The 23,296-nt window shown below is 56.4% G+C and overlaps 3 protein-coding genes across 19 annotated transcripts in view; 2 read left to right on the top strand and 1 right to left on the bottom strand.

Moving 5' to 3' along the window:
• LGR6 (leucine rich repeat containing G protein-coupled receptor 6) overlaps positions 1–3,544 on the top strand; it is an 86,151-nt gene extending 82,607 nt beyond the window's left edge. For all 4 annotated transcript variants that reach the window (XM_024976932.2, XM_024976933.2, XM_010813594.4 and 1 more), the window contains 2 exons: positions 83–163; positions 2,283–3,544. In XM_024976932.2, coding sequence (XP_024832700.1) covers positions 83–163; positions 2,283–3,478 — 1,277 coding nt within the window. In that variant the 3' untranslated portion in view covers positions 3,479–3,544. The remainder of the gene's footprint in view (positions 1–82; positions 164–2,282) is intronic.
• Positions 3,545–6,733: 3,189 nt separating this feature from the next.
• Positions 6,734–11,364, bottom strand: UBE2T (ubiquitin conjugating enzyme E2 T). Of its 4 annotated transcripts, none has more exons than XM_059875281.1 (7): positions 11,010–11,352; positions 10,055–10,203; positions 9,500–9,569; positions 8,145–8,250; positions 7,952–8,050; positions 7,762–7,839; positions 6,734–7,083 (listed from the first exon to the last, which is right to left on the bottom strand). In XM_059875281.1, exons 2-7 carry the CDS (start codon positions 10,161–10,163, stop codon positions 6,958–6,960), a joined length of 588 nt encoding a protein of 195 aa, XP_059731264.1. In that variant the 5' UTR covers positions 10,164–10,203; positions 11,010–11,352; the 3' UTR covers positions 6,734–6,957.
• Positions 11,365–14,586: 3,222 nt separating this feature from the next.
• Positions 14,587–23,296, top strand: part of PPP1R12B (protein phosphatase 1 regulatory subunit 12B) — a 167,369-nt gene continuing 158,659 nt past the window's right edge. For all 11 annotated transcript variants that reach the window (XR_009490774.1, XR_009490773.1, XR_009490775.1 and 8 more), the window contains exon 1: positions 14,587–14,971. Coding sequence is in view for 7 of the 11 variants with exons in the window: in XM_059875611.1 (XP_059731594.1) it covers positions 14,687–14,971 (285 nt within the window). In the remaining 4 variants the exon portion in view is untranslated. The remainder of the gene's footprint in view (positions 14,972–23,296) is intronic.

Genomic DNA, 23,296 nt, shown 5'->3' with positions numbered 1-23,296 from the left:
CGTCTCTGGGGTGGACGTCTGGGGAAAGGGCGGGCTTGACCCACACCGAGAGCAGGTCTGAGCCCCCGTCTGCTCTCCTCAGATGATCTGGACCCGGAAGAGCTCCAGCTGGAGATGGAGGAGCCCAGGCCCCAGCCCGCAGTCCAGTGTAGCCCTGCTCCAGGTGAGAGGGCACCTCTGGTGGGGAGGGCAGGCACTGGGGAAGGGCTGCTTCGGAAAGTGAGGTCCCGCTGCTCAAAAGCCAGTACTCGAGGGGCAAGTCTGGGGGAAAGGAAAGTTTATTTCGGAGGCTGGCAACCAGGGTGGTTGGGCGACGGCAGACTCGTGTCCAAAGCCTGACCTCCCCCGGACATCGATCTGCAGGCAAGAGCTTCTATGGGTGGAGGGAGGGGTCTGCCTGAAGCAGCGCGATCAGCTCTGACAGTCATCTTGAAATTGGTCATCGGTGGTCTGACCAGCATCACTGTCATTGTTTTAAGTGCAGTTAATCTTCAGCTCCTTGGTTGGTTTGTTCCCATTTCCTTGAGGCCAGTCCTCAGAGTCGTGGCGGCTTCTTATGTCTTGGCTACCGTCCTGTCGTGAACGTTTCCCCTGGCAGGGCTTTCAGTATCTGTAAGACAGGGCGCAGGGTACGGCTCAGAGTGTCATCTATAGCCTTTGAGAAGGAAGGTCTTTGGCTTTGTTTAATGACTAAACTGTTATTACTTGTCCTGTTGGACTACTTCCTTTGCATCTCCATTTTTCAGTTCTTTGGTCAAAACAGGCGGGAAGGCCCGGGGGCGGGGGGGAGGACTGCAGGCCCCGCCCCCTTGGGGCCCCCTCTTTGGGGCCCCGCCCCCTCGGGGCTCCCGCCTCCGCGAGTGCAGCCTGCCCTGGTGACTGCTGCGAGGGGCGGGCTGTCGCCCCCTTCCGTGCTGCTGTCCAGGAGTCCGAGTGACTTCTCCAGAGCACCCCTCGGAAGTGCCACCGCCAGGAGGAGACGGTTCTCAGTGGGCGCCCTGCGCTCAGGGAGGGCTGAGGGGCCGCTGGCCAGTCTGAACCCTGCCCGCCCCCTCCCCGCTCCCTCCCAGGAGCGCACGGGATAGAGCGCTCTGGGCCATAGAATTCCAGGCGTCCCCGGGGGCTCCGTCCAGCAGCGTCCATTCCTGACGGCTTCAGTCTCCCCAAGATGTCAGGGAACAAAGCTTCCCCGCTGGTGCGGCCCAGGCCGCCTGGGGGCGAGCAAGCGGGAGGAGGCGGTGGACGGGGTCCCCACCCGCCCGGCAGCCGCGCCCCCTCGTGCCCGCGGCGGGAAGCGCACCCGGAGGGGCTGGTCGGGTTCACGCGGACGGTCCAGGCTCTGGCTTGCTCGCTTTCCCAGTAGCCGGTGCCTACGGCCCGAGGAGATCTGGTGCCCTACGTCCCGCACAGGCACCCGCACATGTTTGAGGAGCATAACGACCTGGGAGAGCGCGCACGATAATACTCCAGCAAAAAGAGAAAAAGAAACGATATGCAGTAAAGTCCCAATAAGTTAAAGATCTATATGTACATGTATGTATTAAACTGATAGAAAACCTCGCAAAAGAAGGAGCTTCTCTGAGGGGCTTCTCTCATGAGCAGTTTCAGTTTTTCCATGTTCTGTGTTCCGATTTTTCCACAATTACTGTCTATTATTTGATAATCAGAAAAAAGTGTTTAAGAAGTAGCTGGCACAGAAGCCTCCCAAAGCCCCAGGCCGCCTGGCAGCGCATTGAGCAGGAGTCCAAGGTCAAAACAGTGAAGAATCAAAGCGACAGGGTGGTTTGATGACGGCCCCAAGAGAGGGGGACAAGGCCAGGCCTCCCTGCCCAGGGCAGGACCCGGCAGGCAGACCCCAGGGCTACCAGTGCCCCCGTGCTTTGCCCCCAGCACCAACCGACTCCGGGGCACTGAGCGTGGCCATGGAGCCTCCTCCCGCTGGGGTGGCACCGTCCTGAGAAGCAGAGCCGGCCACCCCTCTCCCTCTGCGGTCGGCCTGGCCTGCCCCACAGCAGTGCCCCGGCCACTCCGCCAGGCTGGCCTGTCCCGCCCTTGCTTCTGGACGCTGCTCTGCAGGGAGGGCCTCCCTGCCCTGCTTCGGTGTGTGTGTGTCTCCCACATCTGCTCCTGGGGTCCTGGGCCCGTGTCCACCCCCAGCCACAGGGGGAAGAGGCCCTCCGGGTGTCCGCTCTGCCCCTGCCCGCCGGAGCCCAAGCCCAGGCCATGGGCAGAGGGCAGAGCTGTGCGGCCCGGCCTGCCTAGCGTCTGCCTCTCTCCCGCAGGCCCCTTCCAGCCCTGCGAGCACCTCTTCGAGAGCTGGGGCGTCCGCCTGGCCGTGTGGGCCGTCGTGCTGCTGGCCCTGCTCTGCAACGCACTGGTGCTGCTGAGCCTCTCCGTGGCCGGGCCCGGCCCGCTGCCCCCGGCCAAGTTCGTGGTGGGGGCCCTCGCGGGTGCCAACGCCCTGACCGGCCTCTCCTGCGGCCTCCTCGCCTCCGTCGATGCGCTGACCTTCGGCCAGTTTGCCGAGTTCGGCGCGCGCTGGGAGGCAGGCCCGGGCTGCCGGGCGGCGGGCTTCCTGGCTGTGCTGGGCTCCGAGGCATCCGTGCTGCTGCTGAGCCTGGGTGCGGCACACTGCAGCGTGGCCGCGGCCTGCGTGCGGGCCCGCGGGAAGGCGCCGGCCGCGGGCAGTGTGCGCGCGGGGGCTCTGGGCTGCCTGGCGCTGGCGGGGCTGCTGGCCGCCCTGCCACTGGCCTCGGTGGGCGAGTATGGCGCCTCCCCACTCTGCCTGCCCCATGCCCCGCCCGCCGGCCGGCCGGCCGCCCTGGGCTTCGCCGTGGCGCTGGTGCTGCTGCATGCCGCCTGCCTCCTGGCGGCAGCCCTGGCCTGCATCCGGCTCTCCTGCCGCCTGCCCGCGGCCGGGCTGGAGGCCTCCTGGGACTGTGCAGCCGTGCGCCACGTGGCCTGGCTCACCTTCGCCGACGGGCTCCTCTACTGCCCCGTGGCCTTCCTGAGCCTGGCGTCCGCGCTGGGCCTCCTGCCGGTCACCCCCGAGGCCGTCAAGGCCGTCCTGCTGCTGGTGCTGCCGCTGCCCGCCTGCCTCAACCCCCTGCTCTACCTGCTCTTCAGCCCCCACTCCCGGGAGGACCTGCGGCGCCTCCGGCCCTGCTGGGGGGGCCCGCGGGAGCCGAGCTCCTGCGACTCTACGCAGGCCCTGGTGGCCTTCCCCGACGTGGAGCTCACTGCCGAGGCCTCCGAGACCCAAGGCCTCCCTTTGGGGGCCCTCGTCCCCCGCCAGCAGCCTGGGGGCCTCAAGCTGGAAGGCGGCCACGTTGCAGAGCCGGAGGGAACCCGGTTTGGGCAGCAGCCGCCCTCCAGGGATGGTGGACGGGCACAGGGGACCCCAGAGGCCTCGCTAGCAGGCCGGGGCCGGGCAGGCGGCGGGGGCTTCCAGTCGTCCGGCTTGGCCTCAGGTGTCTGAATGTCCTCCCCCCGCCCCCTCCATGGATGATGCTGCTGCCTGTAAAATAAATCAGGATGACCCAGAGTGACCCACGCGGACGACCCACCCCTGACCCTGCGGGTCGCCTCCCTCCCAGGCCGCTGCCTGTCGGTTCTTGGCCGGGTCTCTCCTCAGTCCTGCTCTGGCCTCTTCTCTGTGGCATCTGAGGAGGCTGAGGACTGCCTGAGGTCTGGACATTTCTCACTTTAGGGAAAGGAGGGGAGCAGAAGACTGTACCTGGGGCGGGGCTGGCCCACGTGGCTCAGGAGCAGGCGCGGCGGCCGGGGGCAGGGAAAGGCGGGGTGGGGGCAGGGAAAGGCCGGGATCGGGGTGGGGGGGGTGGTGGTGGGGCGCAGAGGAAGGCTGGAGTGGGGCAGGGAAAGGCTGTGGAGGGCAGGGAAAGGCCGGGGGGTGCGCAGAGGAAGGCTGGAGGGGGGCAGGGAAAGGCCAGGGTGGGGGGCGCAGAGGAAGGCCGGGGTGGCAGGGAAAGGCCGGGGTGGGGGACTCAGAGGAAGGCCGGGGAGGGGTGCCAGGGACTGCCCCATGCTTTACACCCCACAGGCCCTGAACGCACCCCTTACAAGACTTCTGTGAGAATTGGTTTTAGAAAATAGGACTTCGTGCCCCTTTCTCAGAGACGTGGGGAGCAAGCCCATGCGGTGAAGAGGCAGGAGAACCTGCTTTAACCCAGGTCCCCCAGTTCTTGACCAGTAGGTTTGGGGTAGTTTGTATGGTTTCCATCGAGTAGCTATTAGCACCTCACAGACGAGTCCCCGCCCCTCCTAGGGGCCCCCTTCTGCACCCCTGCTGATACCACAAGAGGCCCCCCATCCTGGGAGCTGGGGTTCAACCATGTTACCCCCCCGAGAACACTGTGGAGCGGGTTGCCCCGTGGTCCGTGGGGGGACGGTGAATGGCTCGCAGGCACCAGAGAAACTTCTGCCCTCGGAAGACACGGGGTTCCCAGCTTCCCTGTGGCTCCGAGCTCCTCCCTGCGGTTCTCTGCCTGCAGCCTTCTGCCACAAGCCCGGCCGTCCCTGAGTCCCCGGCCCTGCCCTCCCAGGGGTGCCCGGAGCCGCTGCAGGACAGACAGAGCGTGCAGAGCTCGGGCGGGACTCTGGCCCCCGCCAGCGGGTGGTGCTTCCCGGGCGGGTCTCCTGGACCTGCGCTCCTGCTCCCCCTGCTCCCCCTCCTTCCCGGGCTGGGCGCGGGGCCTGGCCTTCCTCCCCGTCTCCTGTCCTCTGCCCGGGTCCCTTTTGCTTGTGCACTCAGAGACGGGGCCTCCGGTGACTTCCGGCTATGGCATTTCTAGTGAGTAGGGCACAGGCTCTGTAGCCATGACCCAGCCCATGGAGTGGACACACCGGCAGACGGTGCAGGGTGTGAGGTCCACCAAGAAAAGGCCGCATCCCCTTCAGGGGATGCATGAGGCGTCTCGTGTGGAAGCACCGGCAGGGGGGCCGGTGTCAGATGGGTGTGGCCGCGTGGCTGCACGTGGCTTACAGAGGGGCGGGTGTGTGCAGGCGAGGGGGTGAAGCCCACAGCGCTGGTGGGCAGGGGACAGGAGACAGGGCTTTCCTGGGCTCCAGGAGGAGGTACAACCTGGCTTTTATTAATACGTCACCTGAAGACCTTGCTGCTACACGCATTCACTGCGGACGGTCAGGGCTGGAGGCCGGGGGCGAGGCTCCGGCCATGACAGGAGGGCAGCTGACATTCATGGCGGGCCGCTGCGGAGGGCCGTCTGCTCTCCCACGACGACCCCAAGGCCATCTGGCTTCACACCTGACCTGTCCCCCCGTCAGCGTCTCCCGCCACAGGCGCTCACTGTGGACGAGAAGCACGCAGCCCTGACGGCTGCTGGCAGTCCCTCCAGGAGGGACAGTGAGTGCAGCATTTGTGAGTGCGGCCCCAACCCGTCACCAGCCATTTGGTTCTTACAAATGAAGCTTCCTGGTTGATACCCTAACGGCATCTGGAAGCCCCAGTTTGAGGCACATGTGCCCAAGTAGAGGAAAGCAGATGAGTTCCTGGGTTTGATGAGAGAACGGTAGCTGATTTTGAGAAGTGGTTTCAAGAATTCTGTAGAAGCTGGAAACACATGAAGTGGGGACACGCAGGAAATTCACATTTCGGTTGATGCCGTCGTCTGTTACTGCGCCTGTGTCCTAAGGCAGGCTGCTGTGAGCGCAGGGCGGTTCTGTGGTGGAGGAAGTTAAATGGCTCGAGGGGCCCTCTGTGTGCCCTGAGCCTGGCCTGGCCCGGGACCACCAGGCTCAACATGGCGAGGTATGGAGCCTCCGTGCCTCGGCACCTCATTCCACCTCAGCTGACTTCTGCCCAGGTCTGCTTGCTCCGTTGTCTGAACAGAACAGTGAGGACGGGCCCGGGTCTGCTTGCTCCGTTGTCTGAACAGTGAGGACGGTCCTGGGTCCGCCTGCTCCGTCGTCTGAACAGAACAGTGAGGTCGGGCCCGGGTCTGCCTGCTCCGTCGTCTGAACAGAACAGTGAGGACGGGCCCGGGTCTGCTTGCTCCGTTGTCTGAACAGTGAGGACGGTCCTGGGTCCGCCTGCTCCGTCGTCTGAACAGAACAGTGAGGTCGGGCCCGGGTCCGCCTGCTCCGTCGTCTGAACAGAACAGTGAGGACGGGCCCGGGTCTGCTTGCTCCGTCGTCTGAACAGAACAGTGAGGACGGGTCCAGGTCCGCCTGCTCCGTCGTCTACACAGAACAGTGAGGACAGGCCCCAGGGCCCTGTCCAGTCTTGGGCAGGGACTAGAGCTTGGCACCTTAGTACCTGCTGTCAAATGAAGCTGCCAGGGACACGAGGAGTTGTGAAGAGCCATGTGAATCTGTGTGATCATCACCTGACTGCCTCACTAATATCCTATCAGACGCTCGGCACGGAGCAGGTGCTCACTGGATCTGGTGAACACACAGTGCTGCGCTGCAGTATTCTGACCAGCCACGTGAGCCAGAGAGAAGGCTGCCAGCAACACTCAAGGAGGGTGACGACCCTAAGCCCGCACTGCCAGACATCTGAAACCTAGAATTCTGGAAGCATGGCGGGCACCAAATTCTCTCTAAATCTCCTTTAGACACATGTCCATCCTCAGTGTCCTGACTGATGCTGGTTGGTTGGCAAAATAAAGGACTCTTCCAAATATCGTAACACTCCTTCTGAATAGCTCTCTGGCCAGTTTGCTCCCAAACACACATTCAGGATAAACCCATATTCAACATTAAATGACTATTTATTTTTCAGGCTTACGAGTTTTAAAATCAATATGCACAAGGTAAATAAAATAACTCTCAAAGAATCAACGTAAAGCAGAACACGTAAATATACAAGGTCTGTTTCACAAGATACAAAAATGATCACATCATCAAATACAAAGAAAACAGTCCAGAAATGTAGGCAAATTGGACCATCCCGGCAAAGACGGGCCAGGACAATCCCTAAACGTCAGGGCAAAACCTCTTTCCACCGCTGCTCAGCTGCCCAGCTTTCCTCTTCTGTGCGGCGCTGGGTCCCTCTGAGCCGCCCACCTCGGGGAGGCTGCCAGGCATCCCTTCCTCGTCTGTCTGGGAAGGAGCAGGTGGGAAAGCACAGCAGTTCACACCAAACATGTTCACACCAAACACAGTTCACACCGAACACGGCTCACACAGAACATGGTTCACACCGAACACAGTTCACACCGTACTTCTGGGTTCACACCGAACACGGTTCACAGCAAACGTTCTCCTGGGGCCTTGTTGCCTCCCCCCGGACAGACATTCTCTCCAAAGCTGCTCCCATCCCCTGTGCCGTTTATCTGTTAATTCTTCCCCCTACTGACACTAAAGGCTACGTGACTCCGTCTCAAGGAGGGGACGGCTCAGCAGACCCACGCGTGCTCAGCATCGTCTCTGCTCCTGAAGTGTCTCCTTTGTTAAGTGAGGTAAACCGGGGGCGTGGCTCCTCCCTCCCTCCACGTCCACTCCCTTCCCTCCCACACCCCTGCCCCTCCCCGAGTCCCGCAGAGGCCCCAGCTGCCTGGTGGTCCTCAGTGGACGGTGGCTCCTAGAAACCCTCGCTCCCACTGGCTGAGCTATCTATCTGCTGAATGATTACAAGGAAGGTTGCAGGCGAAGATCACCCAGCCACCCTTGGGTACAGCATGGACTCGGCACATGTAATAAAATCTTGTGTGTATACAGACACATTCACGTGTAACACATGAGAGGCAGGAGCAAAGTCAGAGCTGCCAGACACCCCACCTTCTGCCGTGCGTGCTTCTCTGTCCACTGCCTGGCGTTCTTGAGGAAGACTGGCTTGTTGTATTTAAACTCTGAGGACTAAGACGGAAGCGGAGAGTCAATGGAGAGAAACGAGACTTATCAGCTCCAGCCGCCACGCAACCCTCCTGGACAGCGTGTGGGACATGGGGAAAGTGGGCTGGGCACTTACGATGTCAGCCATGAGCGGGTCGTCCGGGTTGGGCTCGGCCATGAGCTGCTGAATGGAAGTCAGCAGGGTTGCGATGTTGAGGGATGGTCTCCAGGCACCCTAGACAGATGGACAGACAGACAGGCAGCAGCTCTAAGAATGTGCTTCTCCAATCATGTGAGGCTAGAGGGTAGACCTTGCCCCTGCCACTCACTTTTGGTGGCAACTTGAGAACATCTAGACAAATCCGTCCCGCAGAGTCGATGTTGGGGTGATAGATGGGAGTCAGAAATCGGATCTGAGGAGGTTCAAATGGGTACCTTTGACAGCACAGGAGAACAGGGAAGTTTCACTACAATATTGCTTCTGATGTTATGAACAGCTGCTGATGACTAATTAGGACAGCAACCTTTGAGAGACAAACCTTTGTTCTCCCCCAATTTTTATGATGATAATTGACAGTACTGAAAACCCTTTTACCCACCACCTGGATCAAGTCCCTAGCCCTTGAAAAACTTCAGCATGATCTCCTAAGAATAAGGCCCCTCTCCTACAGAGCTACAAAACTGTCAGTACACCCATGAAAAAAATGCAAAAATTACTCCTCGGTCTCACCTACCACTCAGATTCCCTTAGCCTCGGCTGCAGCGTTTTTACAGATGGGTTTTGAGAACCAGAGTCCAGTTCTGATTTACACCCTGCACCCAGTTACTTTTTCTCTGGTGAGACACAGACCTCGGAAAACCCCTGTGTGTCTCAGAACTGACATCCCTGGGACTACCTGCTTCTCTCGGGACTTGTAACAAACCTGGCCTGTGAACAGGTGTCTACAAACCACAAACTACAACCGCTGCCCCCTGATGAGAGGCTTCCAGCACGCCTGCATGAACGGGGCCTCTACACAGAGGCAGAGGGAACGGGGCCACCAGGGACCGGGCAGGGACAGAGAACTGGCGTCACAGGGCTGCGGAGGACTCGTTTGGGAAGATGAAAACGTTCTCGAGATGGTTGTGGTGGGGTGGCTGGATGTACCTCAACGCCTAAAACCATACACTTAGACAGGGTCTAAATGGTCAGTTTATGTATGTGTTACTGCAATGGTGTGTGTGTTACCACAGTGTTATGTGTGTTACCACAGTGTTGTGTGTGTGTTACCGCAATGGTATGTATGTATCACCTCTATGACACGTGTTTGTTACCGCAATGGTATGCGTATGTTACTGCAACGGTGTGTGTGTTACTGCAATGGTGTGTTACCGCAAGGGTATGTATGTGTTACCTCAATGACGTGTGTGTGTTACTGCAATGGTGTGTGTGTTACCACAGTGTTATGTGTGTGTTAGTGCAACGGTGAGCCCGGGGTGGGGGGAGGTGGTGTTAGATGTGATGTAGCCCAGTTTTAAGAGAAAGAGATTGAACTCCCAAGATAAGGTGCTAGAGGTCACAGGAAGTCCTAATAAGGTTAGGACTAAGATCCAGGTCCTGTAAGTCCTGTGTTCAACACTCTACCACAGTGCTGTCTCCCAGTAACTGGTTTAGCCTGGAAATGTAAATATAATTCACACTGACCTCTCTGGAATGTGAACTTCCAGCTTGAAAACACCTTTTTCATAAGGTGTGTTGGCTCCACCTAGAATCTCTTGAAAGAAAAAGAAACAGTGAAGAGGTGACTGGGTGGCCTGGAGCAGCTCCCCGCCTGGTCCTGACGGAGATGCTGGGTCTGGGACAGCTCTCAGGGTCTGACCAGCCCCCACGTGAGGCGCCAGCCCAGGCTGGTGTCACACAAGGGCTATGTGGGAGATCTGGCCACAGGCCACAGACACCTGCAGCCCTGCTGGGGAGGCCGGCTGCGTTCCGACCACGTGCTGCCCAGTCTGGCCTCACGGATGCGTAAAGGTGACGCATCCATGGTGCTGAACTGCTTCAGGGCTGATGCCCACGTCTTGTTTAAATCAAGCAGGGGTGGGGGGTGGGGGTGGGGGTAAAAGGCCAAAGAAGAAACGTCCTGGAGACCTTTTATAAATGTAGCAAACGAGGCAGGCAGATGCACTCGTGCCCTAATTCAGAGGAACACACGGTATTCACGTCTCAGCACAACTGTCGCTCGCCTGGGGTGACACCTACGCGCTCGCAGGTCTTCCATCCGATCCCCATCCTGCCAGCACGTGATGCCCGGGGGCGGCTCCGCGGCCAGCAGGCTCAGCTCTCGCTTCAGACGCGATGTTCTCTGCATGACCTCAGGCAGAAGCACTCAGTTCACACTGGCAGGGATCCTGGGGAGAAGAGGGGCGCCCGCAAAGGGTCAGCAGCAGTGAATGTTAGTGCCAGCTCAGTTCACTGAAGGACAGAGACAGCCCTCATGTCACTTGCTATTCTGAGAAGGGAGTCTTGAGTTTTTCCCCTCGTGCTATCTATTCAAGCAAACACATTTTAAAAATAAAGTATAAAACAATGAAAAGTTTCTACAAACAAAACACTGAAGTTCTAAAGTGAAGTTGCTCAGTTGTGTCCGACTCTGCGGCCCCATGGACTGGAGCCCACCAGGCTCCTCCATCCATGGGATTTTCCAGGCAAGAGTACTGGAGTGGGCTGCCATTTCCTTCTCCAGGGGATCTTCCTGACCCAGAGATGATGGGAACCTACATCTCCTGAATTGGCAGGCGGATTCTTTACCACTGAGCCACCAAGGGAGTCCCAGAATTAGCAATACTCCAGGCAAATTAGTATGTTAAACAGAATTAATTTAACACCACAACAGACATTCATGTAAATTATTCCAAATTTCTTTATATACGTCTTTAGGACCATCATCTCTGGGATCCAGTTATTTCACTAGGTCATTAACTACTTTTATATACTGTGGCGCTCCTAGTAAAGAATCCTCTTGCCAATCCAGGAGTCTCAAGAGACGCTGCTTGGCTCCGTGGGTCGGGAAGATCCCCTGGAGGAGGGCATGGCAACCCACTCCAGTGTTCTTGCCTGGAGAATCCCACATACACAGGAGCCTGGCAGGCTACAGTCCAAGGGGTCGCAAAGACTCAGACACGACTGAGCGACTGAGCTCCATTTATACACTGACCCTTACTGCTTCTCTCAGTAAGCAGGTACTGGGAATCAGGAACAATAAAACAAATTTACACAATTAATAAAACGTCGGGTGGGGGGCCGGGAGCAGCAGGTGGGCGTGGCGGCTGGAAAACGGCTGGGGCGGCTATGGGACGCGGGCCGGGCCGGGGCAGAGCGCCAACCGCGTTGCCAAGACAAGCGGAGCGTCCGTTCTACAACCGACAGTCGGAGAAGAGGAGGCTCCGCAGTCAGGCAGGAAGAAAGCGCCCCCAACCCCACCACGCCGCCCGTGAACGCCCGCCCGCGGCCTCTCACCTGCGCGGTCTCTCCTCGCAGAGCAACGGCCCCGAGCAGCCGGCACCGCGCCTGCGCGAGCCCAGCCACCGCCTTGCCCCGCCTTCCGCCCGGGAGGCTGTGATTGGCCCGGAGCGTCGCAGCCTCCGATTGGCCGGGCTCCGGCGGGCCCCGCCCACGCCCTTTGAACGCGAGCGCTGCGTGCGGGGACTGTCGAGTCTTTGGCTCGCTGCGTATCTGGAGGAGGCGAGCTGGGAGGAGCCGGGAGCGTCTGTGTGGGAGGGACTGCTGTCCGGCTGTTCGCGCGGTGGGGTTGCCACCTCAGGACCGTCAGACCCGAGAGCCCGAGGAACCGGACGTTCGGAGCCGGGTTCCGACCGGGGGCGCGCGGCGCTGGGGCCGTCCGCCGCGCTCGGGCCGCGCCCGCCATGCCTCCGGCTCAGGCCGCGGGAGGAGCGGCCGGTCCTGCTGAACCTTCCCGCGGGCGGCCCAGTCGGGACTTCTGCTTCCGGCCCAGACCGGCGTTAAGTAGCCGTGGTTCCGGGTGGCCGCGGCGTGGGCGTCCTCTCGGCCCCGCAAGCCCGCGGTGCTCCCGAGGCTTCCCGTGGGCTGTGGGAGCGGGCCCCGCCGGGAGCCGCGAACCACACGGGAATCCCGTTGCTGTCCAGTCAGCTGTGGTCCGCAGTTACTGTCAGCACGCACTCACTGTGGGGACGTGTTTTCCGTCTTAACGCTCGAGTTGGCTGCCTGTCTTACTACTGATACTTTCTATTTTGATCTCTTCAATATGATTCCTTATTTTCCACCTCAACTGTAATTGTGTCGCAATTGCTGTTCTATCTTCGGAACTGAAATTAATTCCTTCCTCCGGTGGTTTTCTGAAAATGTGCTATGCTTGTGCTGTGCTCAGTCGCGTCCGACTCTTTGCGACCCGGTGGACTGTAGCCCTCCAGGCCAGAATACTGGAGTGGGTAGCCGCTCCCTTCTCCAGGAGATCTTCCCAACCCAGGGATCGATCCCAGGTCTCCCGCATTGCGGGCTGATTCTTTACTAGTTGAGCCCCCCGGGAAGCCCAAGAATACTGGAGTGGGTAACCTATCCCTTCTCCAGGGGATATTCCCGACCCAGAAATTGAACTGGGTTCTCCTGCATGGCAGGCGGATTCTTTACCAGCTGAGCTACCAGGGAAGCCTGGAAATCTTTAACATGTCCTTTAGACGGTCCAGGCACTATGCTAACCCTGGTGGAAAGGAGAGATGGTATGATGAACCAAGCAAAGACCTGTAGTTTGGGGAACCGAACAGAAAAAACGGGATAACAGGGAAAAGAAAGAGTTCCATGGGCTAAATGTACAGTCCCTATTTGTCCACCAGAGGGAGGTATGTTAACTGGCGAGAACAGAGGCCATGCTGAAAATTTTTCATAAACTACAGGTGTCATTGCTTTAAAAAATGGAGTATGGGCTTCCCAGGTGGACCAGTGGTAAGGATTCCACCTGCCAGTTCAGGAAATGCAAGAGACTCGGGTTGGATCCCTGAGTGCGAAGATCCCCTGGAGTAGGAAATGGCTACCCACTCCAGTATTATTGCCTGGAAATTTCCATGGACACGGGAGCCTGGAGGGCTGCAGTCCATGGGGTCACAAAGAGTCGGACACAACTGAGCGCAGGCACGCACACACACACACGTACACACACACACACTAATTTGTGGGAAATGATTGTTTAATAAACGCTTCCTGATGTGTGTGCATCGTTAACTGGCAGACTCGGTACATTTAGAGGCTCAGGAGTGTGGGGATCGCTTTGTAATGTCACTACGCTGTGCACCAAGAACTGATGTAGTTTATGGCTTAATTATACTTCAACAAACAAAAAATCTTTATAGAGAAAGAGAACAGATGTGTGGTTACCAGATCTGGGGGAATTGGAGGAAGGTGGCCAAGAAGTACCAATTCCAGTTATCAGATAAGTAATTATATAATTGCAGTCCATGGGGTCACAAAGAGTCCTACACCACTGAGTGACTGAGCGCTGCCTGCATGCGTGCGCACACACACGGATATAACGTCCAAGATGATAAATATAATTAACACTGCCCTATGTTATATATGAAAGTTAAAAGAGTAAATCTTGGGAGTTCTCATAACAAAATATATACTGTTTTATTTTTGTATGGGTATGTGATGACCCATGCTTACTGTGGTCATTATGATGTATGTGTCAAGTCATTATGCTGCACACTTTAAACTTACACATGCTGAATGTCAATTATATCAATAAAACTGGAAGAAAAAAATGAGAATTATGTTTTACTTATACAGGACTGTCAGGATTTGTTCACTTGTATATAAAGCATCCTTTGCAGAAGGAAATGGCAACCCACTCCAGTATTCTTGCCTGGAGAATCCCAAGGACAGAGGAGCTTGGTGGGCTACAGTCCATGGGTCGCAGAGTCGGACACATCTGAGCGACTTCACTTTCACTTTCATATAAAGTATCAGTATTATTTTCTTTACCATATTTAGGAAATAAGACTATCATGTTTGTTTATGGATAGTAAACAATTGTGTAATTCACTCTCAGAGTTTGAGCAAGTTCCGGGAGTTGGTGATGGACAGGGAGGCCTGGCCTGCCGCAGTCCATGGGGTCGCAAAGAGTTGGACACGACTGAGCAAATGAACTGAACTGAACTTTCAGAGAGCCTCTGTTGGGGGAAGATGTTTCAGGGAAAAACATAAATGACTTAAATTTTGAAAAACTTCTCAAGTCATACACAGATTGTTGATTCCCACTATAAACTGCGAGGATCCTTTCCAGGGTCTTTTCAGGGCTCCTTGTTAACGCGTTCTAAGTTACAACGTTAATAAAACTGGATTTACAACCAGGGCAGGGTTTCGAGAATTTCGAGTACTTTCAGTCCAGTTTTTCTCAATAGAAACCAAGAATAATTACTGACTCTTTTTCCACTTCAAAAGACTGACGTTATAATTAGGAAGCCGAGATTAGCTGGAAGTCAGAACAAGAATAAACTACGGCCTCCAACAAGCGCACGGAGGTGACTCGGGCCGCGGACAGCTCCCGCCTTCAGGGCAGAGGTGACCCCGCGCGTCCGCGGCCAGGCCGGGAGCCTCCCGACCCCGCCTCTTTCCGGATGCATCCAGGGAATTGAAGTTCCGGTCGGTCCCGGGCGCGCCCGGAGTGGTGGAGCGCGCGAGGGGCTCCCACTACAAGTCCCGTGACGCCTCGGGGCGTCGCCGCGCCTGCGTGCTGAGGCTGCGGGGCGTGAGGGCGGCGGAGCAGTAAAGATGGCTGCGCGCCGGACTCCGCCCTCCGCTCCCGGCTGAGGCGCTCGGCGGCGGCGGCGGCGGCGGCGGCGGCCCGGGGCAACGGCGGCAATGGCCGAGCTGGAGCACTTGGGCGGGAAGCGGGCCGAGTCGGCGCGGGCGCGGCGGGCCGAGCAGCTGCGGCGCTGGCGGGGCTCGCCGACTGAGCAGGAGCCTGCTGACCGGCCGGGCGCGGGGCCGCAGGCTCGGCGCGGGGGCCCGCGGGTCCGCTTCGAGGACGGCGCTGTGTTCCTGGCCGCCTGCTCCAGCGGGGACACCGACGAAGTGAGGCGGCTCCTGGCCCGGGGCGCCGACGTGGACACGGCCAACGTGGACGGCCTGACCGCCCTGCACCAGGTGAGTGCGCGGGCCGGGTGGCCGAGCCGGGGTCCGCGCCACCCGGCGGCGTCCAGCGCCCCCGCCCCGTGCGCGCGGTGTCCCCCGGTGCGCGCCCGCGCCGCCCGCCCGGTGCCCTCGCGGAGGCCGGCTGTCCGTGCTCCCGAGAGCGGGGCTGGTCCGCGCCGCGTCCTCGGGTTTGCGAAGGTCCGGGGGCGGCTTCGTGACCCCAGGCTCTCCCCGCCGCGTCAGGCGCTTAGGCGGAGAGGCCACCTGCGGGGTCCCCTGGCTCGATGCTTGGGGGGAGCCTGTTTTCTCCCAACCCGACAGCCCTGCGGGAATGACGTGCCCAGGCCGGGCCGCAGCCCGTGGACCACCTGGTGTGCTCGGTACCAGCACCTTCGCTACGCCCATCTTATGCCCCCGTGTTCCGTGTCACTGTCAGGATTAACTCCACCCTCCCTCTCCACGTGGAACTTCATCAGTTATTTCAGGGGGCCGGGAGCTGGACACCCACTCTTAATCCTTCTTGATTTCCTTCTTCTGCTGTCTGTGCAAGTGGGTGCGTTGGCATGAGAATGTGCTTCTCAATAATAACACAAGCCTGCGTCACGCCACTTCTCTGAACACGCTAGCCAGGAGCTTAGCATGGGTCCTCGTCGTGTTTCCAGTCCTTTCTTTCAGAGCAAAGGACCTTCTCTTTACCCTTCTCGTGTCCGTGTTTTCACACTCAGAGCGGCGCCCCACCTCAGAGAGCAACCAGTTCAGTTCAGTCGCTCAGTCCTGTCCAACTCTTTGCTACCCCATGGACTGCAGCACACCAGGCCTCCCTGTCCATCATCAACTCCCGGAGTTTACTTAAACTCATGTCCATCAGTTGGTGATGCCATCCAACCATCTTATCCTCTGTTGTCTCCTACTCCTCCCGCCTTCAATCTTTCCCAGCATCAGGGTCTTTTCAAATGAGTCAGCTCTTTGCATCAGGTGGCCAAAGTGCTGGAGTTTCAGCTTCATCGTCAGTCCTTCCAATGAACACCCAGGACTGATCTTCATGATGGACTGGTTGGATCTCCTTGCAGTCCAAGGGACTCTCAAGAGTCTTCTTCAACACCACAGTTTAAAAAACATCAATTCTTTGGCGCTCAGCTTTCTTTATATTCCAGCTCTCACTTCATACAGGACTACTGAAAAAGCCATATTTTTGACTGGATGGACCTTTGTTGACAATGTCTCTGCTTTCTAGTATGCTGTCTAGGTTGATCATAGCTTTTCTTCCAAGGAGCAAGTGTCTTTTAATTTCATGGCTGCAGTCACCATCTGTGATTTTGGAGCCCAAAAAACATTTTTATAATTCTTCGCTGTTTAAAAATTATTTTATGTCTCACTGCATGTGAATCTCAGCAGTGATCCTTTGAGGTAGGTGTTTGTTATTGATATAATAACCGTTTTATAGGTGATGAATCTGAAGCTCAGAAAATTGTTGCTTATATGGGATTAGAAGAGAGAAATTGCCTTTAGGCATGGATTTTTCAGATTTAAACTCCAGAGCCTTATATTTCATCTAGTAAGGAGCTGAATATGTATAAGATGGGCGCTAAGAGGGCCACGTGCATTTTAAATTTCTGAGCTCTTTGAGAGGGTGCGTTTTTACTTTTCAGATGTATTTGGGAGGTCTAGGTTCTGAAAAAAACCACTTGAAGGGATCCTAGAGGATAGAGAAATAGCCATTTCTAGCGCACGTGTTCTTCATTGAGGCAGTTTTCTGAGTGTAACTCAGTGGCACTGTTTTAGCTGCCTCTGCCCGATGTGTCCGCCTGACCACACACGTTTTAGCAGCGCCGCGAGGCTGCGCCTGGTGGTTCTTCCCACACCAGGAGACCACCTTTCTGACCCCTTTCCCTGAGACTGGGCCTCTTGGAGTCTTTCTTTCCCTGTTAATTACCACCCTAGATTTGACTTGCAGCTTCTCTCAGCTCCTGTGATCTTCACATTCTGTGGTCTCCTAAACTAGGAGAGGGACAGATGGCAGCCATGGCGTCTTCTCTGAAACACCTGCAAGCGCTTTGTGTGTTGCTCCTACTTGCAGAGCTCACGGCGAGTTGAGTTGACCAGGTGTAGTCAGTACTTGACGAATTTCAGCCACTGGCTAAGCTGCTGGAAGATTTGAGGGGAAACAACAGACCATCTCTTTGTTTTGAATCAAGACGGGGCCTTTATTGGCTCAGGAACTCTTCCTAGTCCGTTTCCACAGAGTTACAGTGTGTTTCTCCAAAGCCTGAAGAACTCTTAAGGTACCTAAAAGGGTGCTTTTGAAACGTGGGGCTGGAGCTGCCGGTGGCTGCACGGCCATCAGGTGTCTGCGTGCCTGTCCTTCTGTGAAGCGGAGAGTGGTACGCGCACCTGAATTACTTCGCTGAAATAGCCACTGGCCTGCAAGTGTGGTGTGAATTATCGGGACAATTGCTGCTGGCCACGTTCTGGCCACAGCCTCTGGGCCGGCTGGGAGAAACCCCAGCAGACGTTGCTGGACGATCCCTCTTCCCCGTCAAGGTTACAGTAGGCGTTTTGTGTTTCAGGGCGCGCTGCCTTGACCCTGCTTTTGACTTAGACCGTTCTTTTTTGGCAGCCTTTGCTTCTGCCAGGAGGTGCTTGAATCAAAGATAAGTTCCAGGGCGCCTGCTAATAATGCTTGAAATAGATCTGGATAAGAAGTATCTTGAAGGTTAGCCCTGCTCTGGTGAAAGCCTTGGAAACTGATGCATACCAGCTAGACATGGGCAAATAAATTAAGATTTGGTGTGCATGCAGGGTCGTCCATGAAAAGGGTGTTAACTGAGTTTCGTAACTCTCAGAAGAGTGTGCCTGCTCACAGGGGAATTCCCGTTTCGTTTGTGTGTCTGTATTGTTGGGCTTGAAGTGTGGGCTTGTAATTCAGTGTGGGCTGGTAGTTTAAACATTTTCTTTTTATGTGTTTATGTGGTAAGGTTTTTTATTAGCGCCTGTCTCATGTCCTTAGCGTTATGCTTTTGGGTCCTCTGGGGCCGGATACAGGCTCGTAGGCCTGCATCAGCCAATTTACTGGGCTGCTGAGAGGCAGCCACTTGCTTTTGGAAGGATTTTCTGGGCTTTGTCAAAACCGGCGCCTGCGCTTCCCCCAGAACACACGCTGTGGGCGCTGTGTCTGCGGGTGTGGGGACGACGCTGATGCTGGTCCTCGGGGCTCTGCGCTCAAGACCAGCCTCCATCTGGACCACACCGAGGCGGCTAGGGGACGCTGTGCCTGACGCAGGTTCGGGCGGGCTTCCTGGTGGTCAGAGTCCACGTTTGCGCCTGGGGTTGCCCCAGGCTGGGATTCAACTCCTAGTGGCCTCGGTCATTCTAGAGCTGCCTCAGTCTGCCCCTGTGTCCTGAGGGGAATGGAAAGGGTCTGTTTCCCTGGAAGAGACTAGGCGGGGATAGGTGAGGGAAGGAAGAAAGGCAGAGCGGTTTCTGTTCAGTGAGACAGAAGACAAAGGTGAGAAGCCTTCACTTCGGATCCAGATGGTACGTCTGTGTGCTGATTTGTATGCTAAAGTAAAACGTGTATTCTTTTTTTAAATTGAGGTGTTTAGACACCTCGTGGAAGCCACCCGTGTTTCCATTTTTTAATTTATGGCTGTGCTGGGTCTTCGTTACTGTTCGGGCTTTCTCCAGTTGCAGCAAGCGGGTCCTGCTCTTCATCGCGGTGGTGTCTCCTGTGGGGCCCGGGCTCCAGGGTGCGGGTGCGGGCTCAGTGGTTGGGACCCTGGGCTTGGTTGCCCCGTGGCACGTGGAACCTTCCCCGACCAGGGGTCAAACCCGTGCTCCTGCCTGGGCAGACGGGTTCTTAGCCCCTGGGCCACCGGGGAAGCTTGTAGTTGACATTTAGCACTGTTAGCCTCTGCTTCTAGTCATCACGCACAGTTAGGGTTTTCCCTCGTGATGAGAACTTTCAAGGTGCACTTTTCTTGCAGCTTTCAAACTTGGATTGCAGTCGTTTTGACCACGATCACTGTGCTGTCATTGCACCCCCATGACTATTTTATAACTGGGATAAAAGTTGTCTTCTTTACCTTTTCTCTTTTACTCGAACTTCATTGTTCATTCCTCTTAGAGTTCCACGTGTGAAGTGACTTACCCAGTATACTGGTGAATTCTGCTTGCCTTAGGGCCCAGGGTGATCTGGGAACAAGAGAGTCTGTCGGCGTTTTCATCACCGTGGGTCTGGAGCACGCCTGCTGAGTCATTCTGGTCGCTGACCTCTCAGCCTGCTTCGTAGGAGGCCACCTGGCCTTGCCTTCCCAGTCTTGTCTCCAGTCGTGATGCCATCGTGGACTTCAAAGCCAGATTTGAAAATGAAGCTTGTTTTCATGGTGGTTTATTGGGAGGTGGGAGAGCTGGGGGAGGACAGACACAGGTTGTCTAACCACCACCTTTTATGTGCTCCTTAGCCAAATTTTTGTTCCCCCTGCTTGGAGTCCCGTAAAGGAGCTGTCTCCTGTGATGTCGGCTTCAGGATCATCTCTGTATTTTACAGCAGCCAAGCTGTTGTTGCGTGTAGACGAAGCATGGTTCTGTTAAAGGTAGAGGGTTGGCCAGGTGTTTTGGTAAATTGAAGTTCAGTCCTTGCGTGTTTCCGTCTTTACAGTGTAAAGTGTGCGTGTCTGTGGTCTGTGTGTAGGTGTGTGTTAAACAGACTCTGAGTACGGCAGGCGAACGCTGCAGTGTAGCCACCACCTGCATCACGACCGGGAACCCCCTTGGGCCCCCCGGCCCTCCATCATGTTCCGGCGGGAGTGATGGGCCGAGCGGCAGAGCCTGCGCTGTGGCCTCTGAATCGGGCCGAGTTCGTCGTCGGTGACGCGTGGAGTCCCTGTGTGGTTGCGAGTGTCCGTAGCGTGCTGGTCTTGCGGAGAGGTGTCCCACTGTGCCAATGCACCACAGCTTGTCTGTCCACCAGGTGAAGGACACTTTGATTATTTACAGTTTTGGTAATAATGAATAAAGCCACCATAAACATTGCTTCCGTCCTTACCAGTACTTGATGTCATTTTTTAAAAAGCCATGTTAATTATGCGGTGGTGAGTAACTTTCAACGACAGTCTTAATACTAGTAATAATACTTTGTAATCTTTAATCACAGTGGCAGCAGGGTAGCTGATAGAAGTAGTAACAGTAGCTCCCTGCTGCTGCTGCTGCTAAGTCGCTTCAGTCGTGTCCGACTCTGTGCGACCCCATAGACGGCAGCCCACCAGGCTCTGCTGTCCCTGGGATTCTCCAGGCAAGAACACTGGAGTGGGTTGCCACTTCCTTCTCCAATGCATGAAAGTGAAAAGTGAAAGTGAAGTCACTCAGTCGTGCAGGACTCTTAGCGACCCCATGGAGTGCAGCCCACCAGGCTCCTCCGTCCATGGGATTTTCCAGGCAAGAGTACTGGAGTGGGGTGCCATTGTAGCTCCCACTTGGATGGTATTTACTCTGACCCAGGGCCTGTTCTAAGTTCTTCTAATCTGTTAACTCATGAGTATACGAAGAACTCATGAGGTAGGTACTTTATCATTTTCTGGATCCTACAGAGATGGGGAATGGGACGCACTGCCAGAGTTGCACAGGTAACCAGTGGCAAAGTTGGAATTTATTTACGCTGAGGCAGGTGGAGGGTCAAGTCCCTGTGCTTAGCTTTGTGTCGTGAGCCTCTTGCTACACTGTACTGCTCATCGTAAAACTGGGTGGAAAACAGGAGAGAAAGGTAGAAACAATTTAAAATCAGGCTCAGTTCAGTTCAGTCGCTCAGTCGTGTTCAACTCTTTTGGCCCTGTGAATCACAGCACGCCAGGCCTCCCTGTCCATCACCAACTCCCGGAGTTCACCCAGACTCATGTCTATCGAGTCAGTGATGCCATCCAGCCATCTCATCCTCTGTCGTCCCCTTCTCCTCCTGCCCGCAATCCCTTCCAGCATCAGTCTTTTCCAGTGAGTCACTTCTTTGCATCAGGTGGCCAAAGTATTAGAGTTTCAGCTTCAGCATCAGTCCTTCCAATGAACACCCAGGACTGGTCTCCCTTAGGATGAACTGGTTGGATCTCTTTGCAGTCCAAGGGACTCTCAAGAGTCTTCTCCAACACCAGGTTCAAAAGCATCACTTCTTCGGTGCCCAGCTTTCTTCACAGTCCAACTCTCACATCCATACGTGACCACTGGAAAAACCAAAGCCTTGACTAGACAGACCTTTGTTGGCAAATTAGGCTGCTCTGAGAGAAATGCCATCTCAGTGTGTTCCCTTCAGGTTTTTTTTTCAATTGTTCTTGTATTGAGTTTATATGTGTGAAGGCTGTTATTTATAAAGCGAATTAGTGCCCCATGCTGTGCTTCCTGATTTCCCTTGGTGATCGTTTTCCCGTATCGTTCAGTGGCTTGGAAAGCGCAGGCTTTGCTGTTTGAATGTGGTGCCATCGTTAGCGTGCGCTCTTTATATATTTAACGCACACAGGTGGCGACAGCACCGACTCCAGTGCTCTTGCCTGGAGAATCCATGGACGGGGGAGCCTGGTGGGCTGCAGGCTGCAGTCGATGGGGTCGCACAGAGTCGGACACGACTGACGTGATTAGCAGCAGCAGCAGCACGTATTTAGGCGAGAGCTCTTCTGCGATGATTAGCTCGCAGTGCTGCTGCATGCCTGGTGGTACCCTGTGAGCCTGTGCTGATCTCTGCAGCAGTCGCCCGTGTCCACGGCGGGTGCCTGAAGCCACACGTGGCGTTGAGCCCTGCTCGTACTCCAGGTGGGTCCGGGTGCTGACACCCCACAGTAGCCGGTCCTCCGGTCCCAGGCTCCGCATCTGCAGAGTCAGCCCCCTGGGTACTGTCTAGCACCGCAGTACATGGAGAAAAGTCGGCTCTGCGTAGACCTGCACAGCTCAAGGGTCCGTGGTACTGTCTTTCCTCCCTGATGGGTGGGCAGCCTGGGCCTGCTGGACAGAGATTTCAGAATGAATGGGGCGGAGTCGGTGGGCCGGGTTGCTCATCAGAACGTTGGTCAATTTAAGACTTGGGAATTGCTCATTTCTGGAATTTCCCGTTTGGTATTTTCTGATGGCAAGTAACTGAAGAAAGTGACACCAGGGTTGGAGCGGGCCTGCTGTGTGTGTGTTGGTAGGAATGGCTTCTGACCACAAGTGACTCAGTCTGGTTTGGAGATGGATAAGTGAAAAAGCAGTTCCTTTTAGAGTGGTGTGCTCTGTGACTCCTTTGCACTTTCATGCATTGGACAAGGAAATGGCAACCCACTCCAGTGTTCTTGCCTGGAGAATCCCAGGGACAGGGAAGCCTGGTGGGCTGCCGTCTCTGGGGTCGCACAGAGTCGGACACGACTGAATCGACTTAGCAGCAGCAGCAGCTCTGTGACTCACTTCTAAGTGGAGGGACGAGGAAGGCAGTTCAGGGAGACAGGTAGGAAGCAGGTGGCATGTTGTAGGAAGGGGGTGGCATGTTGGCAGCGGGGACGGGGCAGGGCAGCTTCCGAGAGTGTGCAGTCCTTGGTGGAGAGCTTTGGGTTTGGGCAGGAGAGGTGGCACAGCCGAAGCGTCAGCTCTTCGGAGTAGGAAGCTGCAGCTGGATTTCAGAATGAATGAGGATGGAGAGGAAAGAGCCTGCCGAGAGGGCGGAGAAGAGCGTCGTGCAGCCAGCTCCCGCCTGAGGGAGACGCTGCCCTGTTCAGACAGGAGGAGGGCTCAGTCCGGCATGGGGCTCCACTGCTCTGAAGACACCCGAGTAGGAGGATCCTGTCCATGTCCGTGTGACTCGGGGCTGGTCATCACCCCGTCTAGGCTCCAGTTTTTCACGTTTAAAATGAGACTTGGACACGAGCGTCAAGGTGAGCACTGATGAGTGTGGGAAAGGATGGGAGAAAATATAGAAGACCAGAAGGCACAGTCAGGTGGGAGAGAGGAGGCCGGTGTGCCTCTCAAGGTGGTTGGCTGAGGTGTGCCCCCCGGGGCTGTGCCTGTCCCAATCCTGGAACCCTGCGGATGGCTTCCCTTCCAGGGGAAAGGGGCTTTACAAGGTGATTATGCTTAGGGTCTTCTATGGGAGGATGAGCCTGGGGCTGTCTAGGTGAGCCCAGCGTCATCTTCAGGGTCTTTATAAAGGGGAGGTGGGAGAACAGTCAGTCGTAGGAGACGGTGGTGGCAGAAACCAGACACAGGAGCATCTCGGGGGCTCTCCAGCCCAGGCCGGCAGGCTCTTGCCACTGAAAAGGCCTTGGGATGGAGTGCTCTGAAGAGCCAACCCCAAGCGTGTCCTACCAAACCTGGGTGTCGGCCAGTGGGACT

Source organism: Bos taurus, chromosome 16 (genome assembly GCF_002263795.3).
Source record: "Bos taurus isolate L1 Dominette 01449 registration number 42190680 breed Hereford chromosome 16, ARS-UCD2.0, whole genome shotgun sequence".
In the NCBI taxonomy this organism is placed as follows: Eukaryota; Metazoa; Chordata; class Mammalia; order Artiodactyla; family Bovidae; genus Bos; species Bos taurus.
Note: the sequence above shows the minus strand (reverse complement) of the source record. Positions and strands in the feature narration are given on the sequence as shown.